The following is a 17,265-nucleotide window of genomic DNA, read 5'->3' on the forward strand; positions in this document are numbered from 1 at the left end:
CAACATGGACAGGAACTACTACAACAACCATAAAAAGACTCTTACGTGGGAGAAAATTGAGTCGGGAAAGGCTGGGTAGGGACTCAAGGCTGGGTGTGGGAAGAAGGTGGCTTACTCTATGAAACTAAATACTTTTCTGAGCTGACCTAAGTTCTTACCTTTCATTCTTCCCCTCAGACACATAGAGAACTGGAGGAGCTTGCATACACTCAATGCAGTGGACATGGAACTCTACACTGGACTTCAAAAGCTGTGAGTATGAAGGGGTTTGTCCAGAGATCTTCCTTGGGTCCTTATTGGATTTAGAGGGTAGGCTGAAAAATGCTAAGTGATGTGAGAACTCTTGTTCTCTTAAATATATACCTTCTAGTTATAGAATCTTAGAGCTTGAAGGGATTTTGAAGATCAACAGGTCAAATCCTCTAATATTAAAGAGGAGAAACTTAAGGCTAAGATAATATATGAGATTTGCTCAAGTCACAAAACTAATAAATCACAGTCAGAATCAGGTCCTAGATTTCCTGACTCCGTGGCCAATACTTTATCCATTATACCAGGATAAAAATAATAATATAATAATTAGCACTTTATGATTTACAAAGTACTGTACAAATATCTCATTTTATTCTTCCAACAACTCTGAAAAGTGGGTATTATAATTGTTACTCACTTTTTATGGTTTCGAAGACTAAGGCAGAAAGCCATTAAGTGGTTTACCCATGGTATCACATTTGGTAGGATTGAACTCAGATCTTCTTGTCTCTAAGTTCAGTATTTTGTCCACTATGGGAACTAGTTGCCTGATGTCTACTTGCCTATCTGTTGCCTACCAGTTGTCCTATATCTTATAGTTCTCTCTTCCCAAAGGTGTTGGGCATGTAGGGAAAGATTGGAGGTAGGGAGGACCCTTAGGGACTTTTGAGAGACAATTACTACTGTTGAGTGGGAGTGGTGCCCAAGAAGAGGCTTGAGAATGAGATATTTAGAGAAAGGGACGCTACTGAACAAGAACTTAGCAAAACTGACCATTTAATAACATTTAATCATTTAACCTGTGTTTCACTTCCTTTTTAGAGTCCATACTTTCTACCTTTTCAGCTAATTTTAATTTCTATCAATTCTTTTGGGGTAGGAAGCACAGCTCCTTCTTATTCTTATTTTTCTTAATAAATTCTTATAGACTTATTATTCTAGTTTAATTAATTTATTCATCAAATATTTATTGAATGCCTACTATAAGTTAGTTACTATCACAGACACTGTGAGGAATAAAAAAATGATGAATTCGACTCAGTTCATGCACAAAAGGAGTTTATAATCCCACCCTTCCCATTAATCCAATGTCAATTGTGTTTTAGAGTTTTTTGTTTCTCTTTGATTCCTCTTGATCGACTTTTAATTTTTCCCAGGACTATCAAGAACTCAGGACTTCGGAACATCCAGCCTAGAGCATTTGCCAAGAATCCTCACTTACGCTACATGTGAGTACAATCTTGATCTATGTAACAGGTATTGTAGAATTAAAAGGTAACAATAGCATGAAAGCTTCCTTGAAGCTGAGCATATTTAGGGAAAAAACATGTTGTTTTTTTTTTTTTTCCCAGATTGAGATCTTCTAGGGGCTGAACCCTGGGAAAGAAAGGAGCAAAGAATCTTTGTACATTTTGACAAAGTGTGGTCCTCTATAAACTGTGTATGATGTATAATTTAAAATAATATGTTTGAGTCAATAGATAGAACATTTTTTGGGCAAAGGACTTTGGCATCATCTGTCCTCTAGTCTAGCTTGGTAAGGACTAATCAATAAGTCCTCCAATATTTTAGTATAATATGGAAGTAGAAAGGAGCCTTAGGGGTCCAGGGAGATAGGGAAGATATCAGTATTTTTTAATAGATCTTGATTGCTGGAAAATAGGGGAAAACAAGGGATAGTTAGGGTGGGGTCAGATTATAGGAAGCCTTGATAATTTGGATTTAAGATCAAAGATATAAAACAGGAGGGAATCTATGGGAACATTTAGCCCATCTCTCTCAGAAAACTGAGCTCTTTGGTGTCTTCTGAATTTCAAGGTCTGAGTCCAGGGTAGCAATGGTGTGAGGATTGTCTTCTCATTCTAAATTCAGTACCCTTCACATTATAGCATTCTGGCTCTTGGTAGGGATCTGTGGCTTCACTGGCATATTGGTGAGCTAACTCTACTAGCAGCTGGTCCCTTTCTCTTTAATTTCTAGTCAGAGAGGGTTAATTAGAGTTCTGAAAGATTAGAAAAATTGCAGAGGTGTGATGACAAGGGCAGCACATTGTTTGTATGTGTCACAGGTGAAACTTGAACTCAGGTCTCCCTGGCTCCCGTGTCATTTTTCTAACCTCTATCCCGTATTGTCTTTTAATATGATTGGCAATAGGAAACTACTTGGTTTTTAAAAGGGTGTTTATATGATTGATAAAAGTTGAATAAAAATATGAAAGGGAGGAGGAGGAGGTTAGATAAATGAATCTTATATTTTGAGGAAAACATATTTAATCTCCTCATTAGTTTTCTTTACCTCCACTGCAGGGAGGTTTTTGAGCATGCCTCAGCACTCATTAGACTTGTAATCCCTTGTGGAAACCTGCTCCCCTTAACTATACTGGGGTATTTAGCCTTTGCCTCTCTAGACCCCCTAAAGACAGAGTTCCTTTGAAGGTTCTTGCTTTAGCTAGTTCCAAGCACAAGGTAGCCAGCTGGGCTGCCTAATTTCCAAGTAATTAACTACGGAGAGAGGTGGGCCAGGGCAGCTCACAGAAGACTGGGAAATATTGAACTGTGGCCTTGGTCCCCATCCCTTGGGCTTGGTTAAGTGGTAAAGAACTGGGGCCCTAGGACCTTGGCTCATAACACTGAATTGGATCCTGAAGGGGAGGAAGAAGTCTTTGCATTCTCCTCTTATAAAGAGAGAAAGAAAGGCAGAAAGATGACTGAGGCTTTGGATTCTAGGACATGCCTCTTTTTGGAACAGAGCATCATCATAACAGCTAACAAAGCTTGCAAAGTACTTTACATATATTATTTGATTTGATTTCATTCTCACAGAACCTTACAAGGTAGGTACTTTTATTATCATTTTATGGTTGAGGGAACTGAAACTGAGAAAGGCTACTGAATTGTCTATTGTTACATAGATAGGAAGTGCCTGAGACAGGATTTGAATTCAGATCTTCTTGAAAACAGGGACTGTTTTTGCCCAGTGTTTTAGTACAATGTCTGGCAGACAGTAAACACTTAATAAATGCTTGTTAATTGATGATTGACTCACAGATCCTGGATTTGGTGGAGGCAAATTGGGAAGGAAACAGGAACATTTTTGAAGGGCAAATGAAGAGATTTTGGGTAATGATTAAATTACATATACCTACAGACATATATACATGTAACTATGTAGAGGCTTCTTATGGCCTGTTCCCTACTCTTGTCTTGTATTTCCATGGTTGATTTGTGGAAAAGTCTCACCAACAGTTGGCAGTGCTTGGGCTCTGTGGGGCTGGTGAGCTCTTTGCCATTCCTTGGACTTAAGCCCAGACTTCTGCTAGCCAGAAATGAAACTCAGTGGGGAGTGTGACATTTCCTGGAGGTGGAGGTTGGGGGGAATGAAGGGAGGGTTGGGGCTGAGAGCCAGGGATAAAAGAATTAGTGACAAGTCCACCTGGCCCCTCCCTTCATTCCTGTTGAGCTCAGGAGGAGGAGTAGGGGGAGAAAGTTGTTCTGTCCTCCTTACCATCTGGAGTATCCACTGAAAGTATTCCTGATTGGAATAAGGAATTCTACCATAGGACAGGCAAAGCCCCAAAATCCAAGAGATGAAGAACTTTTATTTAAGGGGGGTTCTGAGACTCCTGTTGAGATAAGATATGGCTTAATTTTTTGAGAAGAAGAGGGATAGATTCCTTATCTCAGAGACTTGGGATTAGGGAAGCTGGCAGTTCTTAGCCATATATAACTTTTAGACTATTTATTGGCCATAGAATTTTAAATTTTACAAATGGGAAACGCAGATACTCAGGTGAGATTGTAGGGCACATCTTCCTAGATTGGGGGTTCTTGTAGTTAGAAATATTTTGACTGACAGGAGAGGAAACAGATTGTGGAGAAAAAAGATGATATCCCTTGCTCTTAAGACTCTAGGCTCTTTATTTGTTGGAGATTGGTAGTAGGTTTGTTCAATTTAACCTATGCCTTCCAAATCTTAGGTTAGTCACTTGCATAAAATCAGTTAGCAGGGTACTTCTCCCTGATTCTCTTTGCATGCTGATGCCTGGCTGATGCACATGAGGTTCAGGAGGAGGAAAGATTTGCTTGGACCTGTGAGTCTCTCTCATTTCAGATGATCTGATTGTTTTCTTTTATCTGATTTTCTTCTGTCACATCCTAGCAAGGTCAGGAATTTATAGAGGAATTTCCCCTCCTCTTATATAGATATGCACTAGGAAGAGGAAGCTGTCCTTATGGATGGAACTTTTATCCTCTTAGGAGATCTAGGGTGTAGTGCTCAATGTCTTTTGATGTTATTTCTTTCATTTATGAATCAATTCTGGGAATCTAGAAAACCTCAAGAAACAGATTATGTTCCTATGATCATGAGAATGGTGGTAGGGCTGCTCACCAAGGTGGGAAATAGGTATGCCTAAAGCCATTTCATTTAGAACTAGCTCTTGATCAGTGGGAGATACATTAAGAAGAGGAATGTGAAGCTTCTCTTTAGGGATGATCCAGGTTGATGAATGTTGGAAGGATAGGTACTAAATTCTATAGAAATCCCAAGGCTCATCTTAGTAAGAAATGTCTATGGCTAATTAGTGCTTGCTGCTATTGATTCTAAAGTTGTAAGTTCTGTATTCATGTGGATCAATTAGTACTTTTCTGTTCTATGGCTAGAAACTATAGAAGAAGTTTGAATAGATTTAACAGTTCAGTTGAATCCAACATGTACTTATTAAATACCCACCCCTCATTTGCTAAGTGCTGAGGATACAAATATAGAAACAATATAGTCTCTACTTTCAAGGAGCATCAATGAATCACTTACTGTGTGCTAAGCCTTGTGCTAAACACAGTGTTACAAAGAAAGGTAAAAATAATTCCTGCCCTCGTGAGTATCACATATTAATGTGACATGTCAATAAGTAAGTACAGGCAAGATTCATAGAGAATGGATGGAAAGATGAGCATATGTTTCATGGGAGGGTGGTGAAGAAGAAGATAGGAGGGAGCTTTAGGTTACAGGGAAATCTGAGAGGTAATAATGCACTAAAAATTGGGAGAGGAGTGGATCAAGAAAGGTTTCATGGAAGAGGTGACATCCTAATTCAAACTTAAAGATAGACCTTCTTTGACAGGTGGTATGGGCTATCAGGGTAAGAGCTTATAGAGCTGTAGAAGGGTCTATGATATGACTCTGTTGGCAGACATCAAAGTACTAAGCATGATTTTGCCCATCTGCATTATCTATCTTCTAGGTATGTGTTTAATAGCTTTGTGGAGGAAATCACAACTTTTGAAAGGTGAACCTTTGGAAACTATTTTAAGTGAGTTATTATAGGAAAAGTTCAAATCCATCACCATTATTAGAAACACATGAGACATAAAACAAATCTTAGTGTTACTGGTCTACTGAAGTTAGGCCAGTGGTATCATCTTTCTATAAGGATAGCATGAAAGGGAGCATGGCCTGGGACATAAAAATCTAACCTTGGATGCAGGGAGACATGGATCAAGTCCTACCTTTAAAGACATGCTAGTTGTGTGAGCATAAGTAAATAGGTTAACCTCTTAGTACATCAGACATGTCTCTCCTTTGATGTTACTACTACCATGGTGCTGGTAGTGGTAACCTCACTCTTATACTATTGCCATTGTCTTCTGGTTGATCTCCTGTCTTTTGTCATTCCTCTCTCTGCTTCACTCTGTGATCAAATTGATCTTCCCAAAGTGCAAGTCTAATCATGTCATCTGTCTATACAGTAAGCTCTAATCATTCCCTGTTGCCATTAGGATTAAATAGAAAACCTGCTATCTGGCATTTAAAGTCCTTCATAACCTGACTACACTCTAGCTTTCCTGTCTTTTTAGATTTTATTTCCCTCCACATACTCTACTATCAAGTGATATCCATTCTCTTAGTATTTTTTTTTTGGCAAATAGTATTTTATTTTCAATTACTTTTAAAGATAGTATTCAATATTCATTTTTAAAATAAGATTTTGAACTTCAAATTTTTTTCTCCCTCCCTTCCACCCATTCTCCCTCCCCAAGAGAGTAGCAATTTGATTTAGGTTATACATGGTAGAAGGATAGGTACTAAATTCTATAGAAATTCCACATTAATCATATTGTGAAAGAAGAAAAAGAACAAAAGGAAAAAGTTATCACCAGCCCCCCCCGCCAAAAAAAATCATATAGACTGAATGATATAGATTGAGATTCCATAGTTCTTTCTCTGGATTTGGATAGTATTCTCCATCACAAGACTTTTAGAATTGTCTTTGATTACTGTATTACTGAGAAGAGCTAAATCTAATCATAGTTGATGATCACACAATATTGCTGCTACTATGTATAATGTTCTCCTGGTTCTTCTCACTTCACTTAGCATCAGTTCTTATCTTTCCAGGTTTTTCTGAAATCTACTTTCTTGTCATTTCCATTACATTCATATACTTTTTAAAATAACTTTAGCAAGGCATTCATCTCCTGATTTTGTGAATTTTCATTATTTGTCCCCCATCAAGGAAATTTTTCCTTTTTTATCTTTCCTCCTAGATTTCCTGCTTTAATTTAAGTTAAATCTGCCAGAAGCCTTTTCCATTCCCTCTTTAATGTTCATGCCTTCCTCACTGAGGTTACTTCTGTGTTATCTAGGATATATCTTATTTATCCATTGTTGTGTGTATGTTGATTCTGCCATTAGATTGTAAACTCCTTGAAGGCAAGGACTTATTTTTATCTTCCTTTGAGGCCTTTTAAAGAACTTAATTTGGAAAGGTCAATGTTATCCACAGAATTATCAGATTCTTATCTTGCCACTCTGGAGGAGAGAGTGAAGCTGGCAACTTTGCCTCACTTAAATCCAATTCACTCATGAGTCAAAACATAATTCTCTTGATGTGGTTGGTCCTCTGAGAATGAAAGATGGATGACATCCCCATTATTAGCGCAGTGTCTTATTAAATGCCTATTGAATCAAAGACTGTGAATTCAAAGGGAGTTGCCATTTCAATAAAGGGGTAAAACAATATAGTCTAGATTTTAGTGGAACATTGATGAAACATATCTTAATAGAAAGTCATCCTAGTTTATTGGTTTAAGGATCAGAGGATCAGGAATTTTAGTTCTGTGATGAATGAATTTGACAACCTCTGGCAAGTCAGTCAGGGAGGGTGGGGGCCTTTGGAAGAGCTCTAAGAAGGACTCAGGATGGTCAGAAAAGTATAAAATGACAAGAAGTCCATGTATCTATAATCTTCCATTATTGGCTTTTTATTTATTAACTAGCTTCATTTAAAAATAATAACAAAACCAACAGAACAAAACATATTCTAAGCCTTGATAGAGTGGCTTTCCTGGTGCTCGAAGACATTTTCTTCTGGCAAAGAGGACAGGACTCTGCTCTCACTCTCACAACATCTTCTATTTCTGTCCTCTAAATGCATTTACAAGTCTTCAGTCCCCAGCTGAGCAATCACAAGATGATCACTTACTCCAACATTAATTGCAAGAGCCTTAGCTTTGCCTTTTTTTCTTCTTTCTTAAGGGTAATGGCTTTGAGGCCTTTCCTTCCTTCCCCTGCATAGAATAAGAAATGGGGAGTGAAATCAATCATCAGTTTAGAAATGCTCAGTTGCTTAAAGCTTGTGATTGGCTCAAGATGTCCCCAGCTTCCAAACTGCCTGTTGCTTAAGATTATATATATATCTGCCCATGATTCCAGTGTTAGTTCAATTGACTTTCAGGCATATCTGACTCTTTGTGACCTCATTTAGGATTTGCTTGGCAAGATACAGGAGTAGTTTGCCATTTCTTCAGCTCATTTTACAGTTGAGGAAACTGAGGCAAAGAGGGGTAAGTGACTTGATCAGAGTCACACAGCTAGTAAATGGCTGAGGCCATATTTGAATTCAGGAAGATAAAGCTTCCTGGTTCCAGGTCTGGCACTCTATCCACCCAACTACCCCTTTAAAAATCAGTTCATGAAGCTAAAGAAATAGCAAAGCAGAATAGTTAACCTCAATGATGTTCACAAAAGTGTTATTCTGTCATGACTGTTAAGTGTTACTTCTATGAAACTGAAGAGAACTTTGAAATCATCTTCCCCCTTTATTGTATAGAAGAGAAAACAGATCCAGAGAAGTGAAATGATTTATTCATGGTCACCAAACTAGAATCCAGATATCTTTGCTCTTGTTCAGTGCTTGCTCCAATAGGTTGCTGCTTCTCTTCAACAGGGGAAAATTAGGTGGTGCAGTAAATAGAGAGCCAGGTCTGCTGTCAGGAAGTCTCATCTTCCTGAGTTCAAATTTGACCTTAGACACTAGCTCTGTGACCCTGGGCAAGTCACTTTACTTTGTTTGCCTCAATTTCCTTAACTGTAAAATGAACTAGAGAAATAAATGACAGAATGTGCCAGTATTTTTGCTAAGAGGCCCCCAAATGGGAACACAAAGGGTTAAGTACAACAGAACAATAACAAAAAATCTCTTCACTAGGGTCTCTTATTTTTGAGTGCCTTAGGCTTTCCACCTTCAAGATGGAATATTAATATTTGCCACTGAAGTGATATCTTTATAAAGCGCTCTCAGGTCCTAGGGAGTAATGCCACACAGAAAGAAGTCAAAAAGAACCTCCAGGAGGATCTTTGGGTCCCATGGACAAAATTTTTCAAAATTGTTCTCTTTAAGGTCTTATCCACATGCATTTATGAATTTACCATTCTGCCATTTTCCTTGGAAGTTGGTGCCATCTTTTGATAGTTCTGTTAGGAAAGATTTCTGGATATTTGTCTATCAGCCAGGTATAATTCTATAACCACTGTGTGATGGCTCAGTTGTTTCAGCATACCGGATATGAAATTTCAGTGTCAGTAAAGAATTCAGAAAGCTTCTTAGAATTCATTGCAATTGCATTTGACCTATATTCAATTATCATTAAGTTAATTTGTGATTCATTCCTTTCACCATACTTGTATGTGTTTTTTCCAGTTCTCTAATGTTCTTTATTCAGGTTACCTTAATACTTACTTGGTTGGAAGTGTGAATCAGGTGAGAAGAATTATAATGGGAAAGATCACTGAACCTAGGGTCAGAAGATCTGCATTTTAGTCTTAGCTCTTCCATTTATTAGTTGACTGAGTTTGACTTTGACAAGTCAAGTTACCACCTTGAACCTCAATTTCTTCATTTGTAAAATGGATTTTCATTCAGCTTATTTCAAATAATTACGAGGTTCAAATGAGATAATAAATGCAAAATGCTCATTATTAGTCTAAAATTCTACACTGATACCTCAACATCATGAGGAGATAACTATGAATTATTAAAATTCATGTTAAGATCTGTCAGAAGGAATTAGATTATGGACCTGGAAATGCAGAATGTATCTGTCATCTTAGTTTCAGCCTAGCTAAGTGTGAAAAGGTTCATCACCTACTTGGCTTCATGGTGTTGAATTTTTTGTCCACAGCAAATATACCTGGATATATAGACATGAAGATTGTGTCCTAAGATCTATGAAAAGTGCCACCTTCATCATATAGTGATGACCAAAAAAAAGTATAGTATGGTCAAAAAATCATGAATCTTGGAAATATGATGATGATGATGTTGATAATGATGAATTTTTTATTGGCTCAGATCTCTTTCTTAACCTTTATTGTGGTTGATTATTTTGACTGTGCTAACTATCCTAGACTTTCAAGAATTCCCTACCCAAAGACCTAAAGGGGAATGCTGGTTGCCTGCCATAGTAGACATTTTCTGGAAAGGAATTGGGTCAATATCATCACAGTATTTATTTATTACAAACTAAAAGTAAACAAATGATTTCTTTTTTAAAAGAGTTTGCCAGGAAAGAAATCTGTAGGCTGTGGGCATGGTCCAGATATGTCCCCCTACACATTTCCTTGGAACCCTATCCAGATGTCTTTCTATATCTTAAAGTAATCAAGCATCAACACCCACATTGTCCTCTCATTTTCCTCATCTCTTCTTTCCAAACATATGCCCTTCCTTTCCCCAGGCACTCAGAAGATCCAAGCATCCAATATAATAGTGCTAAATTGTTTCTCACTCTGTCATTGTTCTCTAAAAGTCAAAGTATTATAGAATTTAGGAGGCTCTTTAGAGTTTAAGGTCATCCCACAGAAAATAGAATTTCTTTATTTGGTTTGATCTTGATCACTAATCTCTTTTATTTTACCGAGAAAGAAACTGAGGTCCAGAGAGATAGAATAACATAAACATAGTTATTTAGGAGCAGAACTTGGCCTAAAGCCCAAATTCTACAAATGGCAAGTCCAGAGCATCACCTTGAACCCATTCTCTCTGGAGTCTCACTGAAATTGTTCCTCAGAGTTAACGGTACATACTTTGAGGATTGAAGGTGGAAGTGATGCAGGCAGCAACGTGGAGGAAAAAGAAACATTAATTCTTGCTTTTAGAGATTGGGGATGGGTTTGATTTTATTTACTAAGCACTGAGAAACATAAATACATTGTAAAAGGCTTTGTCAATATAAGCAAAGTGTAAATAGAATTAGTCTGGTGTTCATAATTAGACAACCTGGAGTAAAAACCACATGGTGATATCAACCTAGTGCCATATGACTTCAAGCTCAGAGAATCTTCTCAACCTTGTGCCTGTCACACTTTGTGTTCTAGAACTTCCTATATATTCTGCTATTGATCCCTAGTTTAAGCTCTGAGCATACAGCTTTGTAAATAAATTTGACAACTGGGACTGAGATTATCCTTGAATCCTCCAAAAGGAAGGAACTTAGTAAGCGGCTGAGGCTGGATTTGAACTCAGATTTTCCTGATTCTAAGCTCACTTGCTCTATTTACTGTTCCTGAGGACTTGTTAATTCAAAGCACAAGGCAGCATTTGAACCCAGGTTTTCCTAATTCCAAGTTTAGCACTATCTACTCCCCCAAAAGAATTATTTTAAATTAAGCCATGGTAGGTAATCAATAAAATAATATTGCCTGAACTGGTCTGGTTTTTGATCATTCTCTTGGGGTGAGAGGGAGATAGAGGAATCCACTCAGTTTGCCTCATACAGACTTTTTCCCTGAGCTTGGAGGGCTTTGGTCCTTTAAAAGATTTCAAAGCTAGGTCTTATCTATACTAGTTGGTGGTCTGGCAATCCCCAAGAGTTTCTGGCCTCATTCTTGCATTTTTGATGGCTCTGTACCACATTTCTAAAGGTTTTCCTATCATCTTGCATCTCTAGTTTGTTCAAAACTCAGTTTACAGTTCAGTAAATACTTTGGCCTCTTGCCTCACGCAATGCCCTGAGTTGCATGAATTCTGGCCTCACTGATTTTAAGACATGTTCATACTTTCCAAACATTCTTTGCCTTGATTTTTGTCAATAGCTTTCCCCCCTTCTTTTTATAAAGGCTTCATTCCTTCCCATTTGACCACATTTCTTTTCTTAATTTTTCTTGTTAAGGACAGATTTAGAAAATGAGTTCAGTCTTTCAGCTATTTTGGAATCATCATTAATTTTTGTCCCTCTACATTTTGTAACTGACTTGCAGTCTTTGCTAAGTCTCTCATTTTCTCCTTGATGCAGTTTTAAAAGTCCTTTTGACTAATGTGTTAACTCTTTGGTTGCACCTTCCTTTCTTTTCTCAGGTTGTCTTTACTTTCTCTTGTGCAATCTTCATGTTTCTTAGAGAGGTCAATTGTTTATTATGGTCATTTAGATTTCAGATACTTTTAGAAGACTTTCTAAACATTTGTATTGGATCTGGTTACCTTGTCACAAAGAACAGATCACATTACAATCTTACTGTGAGCTCTAAATAATGACTTTCTCTCTAAAATCCTGAGATTTTAGATGGAGGAAACCAGAAGAGTCAAACCTAGTTTTTGCTTGATTGGGGGATTCCCTAGTTAAGAGGGCTGATTTTGTTCTCCCCAAAAGTTTTGAAGCTTTTCCAGAGGGATGCTGATGGTCTGTACTGAATTGTAACTCCCTGAGGTACCTAGACTCCTGAGAGGAAGGGATGGGGAGGGGAACCTGGAACTGCCATTCTTTAGGGGAGAGTCTCAAGAACTAATTTAATTCTGCCCATTTCTAAGGGGCGGGGTGAAGAGTAGGGAAGAAAAAAAGGGGAAAAAGATATTTACATGAAAGCCTTATTTTATATGTAAAAAGAATAGCAAATTGTACATTTGCAATTTCATGTACAATCATCTCTTTTTATTATACTATGTTATGGAATAAAAAATAAAAAAATAAGTAATCTAAGCATATGAATGGAAGGAGGGCTGTGGAAAGCAACACTACTGACAGGGTAAGGCAAAATATTGAAGCAGATTAAGTTTTGCTTCAACATTCCTGCCCCTCCTTTTCAGGGGTCTCCTTGTATGATCCTCTCCCCACCTTTTCCTCCTTAATATTCCAAGCTTATTCATGATCTCCCCAGGTCTCTCCTCTGCAGAGGATTCTTAGCTAAAGCCCCATGCTCCTTCCTTTTTTATTTGAGAATTTAATTTCTGCCAATATGTTCTATACTTAATATATTGGCCTTTATGATATGTTTTTTGAGGCGACATGAATATATAACAAACCAAAAAACCATAGGAGGCAATGAACAGGTCTTAAGAAGGCACTACTAGTGTAACTACAAAATGTGGACTTTTGATTCTGCAGCAGCCCCATTGGCTGAGTATGTTGCATATATACAGTGTGCTTACATAGACTGATATATATATATATAATATATATAAATAAATATTCATTATTTACATATACAAACATATGTAATTTACTCATCCATCTGGTTACATATATATTAATATATGTATATAAAACATACTCACATATATACATGTAAATATACATTGATGTGATATGCTAACACATATAATTATGTTTGGATATATGTATCTCCTAATTCATATGTATATATGTATATATTATGTGTGTGTATATGTGTATCTACATGTGCTATGTTTTGTTTTTGTTCAGTCATTTCAGTTGTGAGCAAGTGACCCCATTTGGGTGTTTTTTGGAAAAGATACTGGAGTGGTTTGCCTTTTCCTTCTCAGTTCATTTTACACAGAGACAAGCAGGGTTAAGTGACTCAACTGGGTTCACACAGCAAATAAGTGTCTGAGATAGAGTTTAACTCATATGTTCCTGATTCCAGGTTTGGTATTCTTTCTACTGTGCCATCTGGCTGCCTCATATACACAAATATATATAGACACCTCTACTTTTGCTTATATGTGTATATATATATATATATATATATATATACATATATATGTATAGGGGAGTATGTATATATATGTATAGTGAGTATGCATATATATGTATATTTATCTAGATAGAAACATATATGAATACATAACATATATATATATGGATAGATAGATAGATAGATAGATAGATAGATGCATAGATGATGGATGTTTTTGGTTTTTTAACCACAATCATTTCCTGATGTCCACTACCTCTATCCAAAATCATGATTCAGTTCAAGTAATCTCTTGTAATAAGAAAAACCTACTAAATAAAAGCAACAGATAAAACAGTATTACACATTCCACATCCATAGACCTCCCCTTTCTCTGCTAAGAGGAAGAAAAAGTAATAATCTGTTCTTTGAATCTGTATTTTAAGGCAGGTAAATCTATTCATAAAAAATATACATTCATTGAGTGCCAAGACATTGGGATGTAAATGTAGCAATAATACTAATTACTGTTATTTATATAACATTTTTTATAGTACACACAGCTATATCTTTACATGAGTTATATGTGGGAAATAATATTATACTCATTTTGTGAATGAGGAAATAGATCCAATGAAATTAGGTTGGGAGGGAGCTGAAGGATATAGTACTGAGAGATTAAAGAACTTTTAGCTATGGGATTGGGAATTTCACGGAAGAAGTGGCAAGTGATTTGGGCTTTAAGAAAAGGGAAAGATTGCAACAAGTGACCTGTCACTGGGAATCCATTCTAGGTGTGAGGATAGAGCAGAAAGAGATCTCATAGCTGGGGTTGGGGAACAATACCTAGTCTGTTTCAGCTAAAGTATAGATTGCATGAAGCAAAGTAGAATGTGGTTAGATTGGAGATAGACTGTAGAGGGTCTGGAATGGAAGATTAATCAGTTTATCTGTTATTCAAGAGGCCATAGGGACCCAATGAAGGGAGTAAAGGGAATGATGAGGTCATACTTGTGCATTAAGGGAAGTTGACTATGAAAGTGGCATGAGGGATGGCTTGGAGAGGAGTGAGGCTAGAGGCAGGGAGATCATTTAGGAAGTTACCATCTCAGTGTATGTGAGCTACAACAAGGACCTGAACCAGATCAGTATCAGTGTTCAACTTGGAATGAATGGACAGAGAAGGGAGTTATTATGGAGAGAAAATGAACAGATTTTGACAGCTGATTGGATATAGGATGGGTGGATGAAAAGAAAGAGTAAAAAGTGCTTGAAACCTAGAGATGTAGATTTGGTCATCTTTTTTTTTTCATAGGGGTGATAATTAAAGCCCTGAGAGAGTAGAAAGAGAAGAGGGAAAGAGGACAGAGCATTAGTGAATTCCCATTTTTAGTAAGAAAAATAAAATTTAAAAGAGGGATAAAAAGAGAATCAGGAAGGTACAGTGTCTCAGAAACCACACAAAAGGGTCAAGGAAATAGTCATGAAGGAGATAATATTTGAATTGGACCTTGTAGAATGAATGCATCAAATTTCTCCAAGTAGAGATGTCAGGAGGTAAACTTTTGTTGCCCATCAATTTATATCATGAAAGCAACTTCTTCCTTAAACTGAACCCTGTCTCAACCCTTTTCTCCCTTCCCCTCAGGCCTGTAGCAGTGTTCCTGAATCATTTCATGGACTTGGTGCTTTAAAGATGGACTAGAGCTTAGAGAATATATGCCAGAGTCAATCAAAATCAATAAGCACCTATTAAAAAATATTTGTGTTACTAGGTGGTAAAATGCTGTATAAACTACACAGAAAAGGAGCCTAGTTTCCTAGCTCTAGAACTCAAAACAACTGAAGATGCCATCTTGTTCAATCTTCTCACTTTATAGATCAGGAAACTGAGGCCGAGGAAGGTTAAATCATTTGTTTCTTGTCACATAGGTAGCATCAAAGAATATCAGGTTCTCTGATTACAGAGCTATGACTTATTTCTGGGGTACCACAGTGTTTTATAATATTAAAATGCCTTTCTTAGCTGGACAAAGACTGAGTATTACTATTCTCATTTTACAGATGAAGAAAATGGAAACAATACGGGAAACCTAACTGTATGTAGGGTTTAGAATCTGTGGAATCTATGTTTCTGACTCTAGCTTTAGCCCTCTGAAGCCAGTCCAGTCAGGCATCCTCCCCATCATTCCTTTTCTCAGACAGCTGTTTTTCTCTCGTTCTGGTCTTCTAGGGAAAGAAGTTTACATCTGCAATTCTTTAATTTGGTGGAGTTTCTTAGTAAACCTTGGCCTTTTCTACACCCACAAATTTGAATTTTCTTCCCAGGAAGACCTGCTTCCTGTTTTCAGCATTCTTGGCCTTCAAGTTGTTAGATAGACTTGGAGGTCTTTGCCAAGTTTACCCCAAGGCAAAATTGGGAAGGAGGCTGAGTTTATCTTTGGCATTTCCAAGAGCCTGATTCAGGTGCTCCATTGTCCTTACTCTGCTGATCTGATGACACCCTTATGCTTTTGTCTCTGTCTCCATGACATTTCACTAGCTATACTCCTATTAAAATCTAGCTATGTGGTATAGTAGATCTTAGGTTTCTCCTTGAAATAAAGGTCAATTAAAACAATACCATATTCTTCTAGTGATGTTATATGTCTGTGAGTCATGGAATACCAAAATCTTCAAAGAATTTAAGTTGAGGGTCACTCAAAGGATAGTAGGGAAGTACATGGTGGGCAAGAGTATGTTGCAAGAGAAGTGACATACAGGATGCCATTAGAGAGAGCATAGAGTTTTCATCTTGGGATAATAGAGGAAGCAAAAGGAAATGAAATAGAAGCCATATGTACAGACAGTTTTGTTTTCCCTTAAGGAATTTGACTGGTAGTAGGATAGAGGGAAGTAATCAATTGAGAGAAAGTAAAAATTAGAGGGAGATGGATAATATTGGGGGCAGTCTGCCAAAGAAAATGGAAGGAGGTGGGACAAAAGCATGTGTAGAAGAGTTGACCTTGGTGAGAAGGGCTAGTTCTTCATCAGAGAATGAAGTAAAAGAGCAACAATGAGGGGATGATATGAAGGGGTTGTAAAATGAGGAGTAAGGGGTAAGAAAAAAATTATTATTTTTTTTTTCAGTGAAGTGTAAGGAAAGGTCCAACAGCTTAAGGTAATGGTGGAATGGTGGGGTGAGGAAGGCTTGAATCAGTTGCAAAGGAGAGAAAAATCAATTAAGAAATAAAATGATTGCCTTGCTACAGTAAGAGCCCAGTGGAAATTAGGTAGCAAATATACAGTGGACTCATTTGGCTTGATTGGTCCCCTGGTTTCATTCATGAGTAGGCTTGGTAGATATAGAAGATGGGGAAAATCTATGGTTGGGTTTTACTAAGATATGAGCAGTGAGTGTACAAAGGAACAAAGGATTCTAAAGTATATGATAGTTTGGAGTTGAATTACTTAGCAAAGAAGTTGAGATTTGAAAGGGAAGAGAATATAGTTAGAGTACAGGAGACAGGGAAGAGAAGCAAGGAACAAGAATTTATTCTACCAATGATATGCAAGATACTGTGGGAAAATAATGAGACCTAGAGATTTTGGAGATCTCAGTGAAAAAAACAAATTTAGTAGGAACAAAGTGTAGGGATTGAATTAAAAGAGATTATGATAAGGGAATTTCATAACTTTTGTTGCTAATCAGAAATTTGTGAGTCATGGAAAAATTAAGGGTATGATGACTATTCTTGTGTTTAGTGAAGGTATAATGGAGGAGCTATTCATTGGAGTTTAATAAATCAAGCAACTGGAACATTAGAGTATTTGAGGAAAGAACAA

General features: G+C 37.2%; 1 protein-coding gene across 5 annotated transcripts in view; it reads left to right on the plus strand.

Moving 5' to 3' along the window:
• Positions 1 to 17,265, plus strand: part of NTRK3 (neurotrophic receptor tyrosine kinase 3) — a 472,049-nt gene that overhangs the window by 82,399 nt on the left and 372,385 nt on the right. For all 5 annotated transcript variants that reach the window (XM_074234130.1, XM_074234132.1, XM_074234131.1 and 2 more), the window contains exons 2-3: positions 178 to 252; positions 1,410 to 1,481. In XM_074234130.1, the coding sequence (XP_074090231.1) occupies positions 178 to 252; positions 1,410 to 1,481 (147 nt within the window). The remainder of the gene's footprint in view (positions 1 to 177; positions 253 to 1,409; positions 1,482 to 17,265) is intronic.

Source organism: Macrotis lagotis, chromosome 4 (assembly GCF_037893015.1).
Source record: "Macrotis lagotis isolate mMagLag1 chromosome 4, bilby.v1.9.chrom.fasta, whole genome shotgun sequence".
Classification (NCBI taxonomy): Eukaryota; Metazoa; Chordata; class Mammalia; order Peramelemorphia; family Peramelidae; genus Macrotis; species Macrotis lagotis.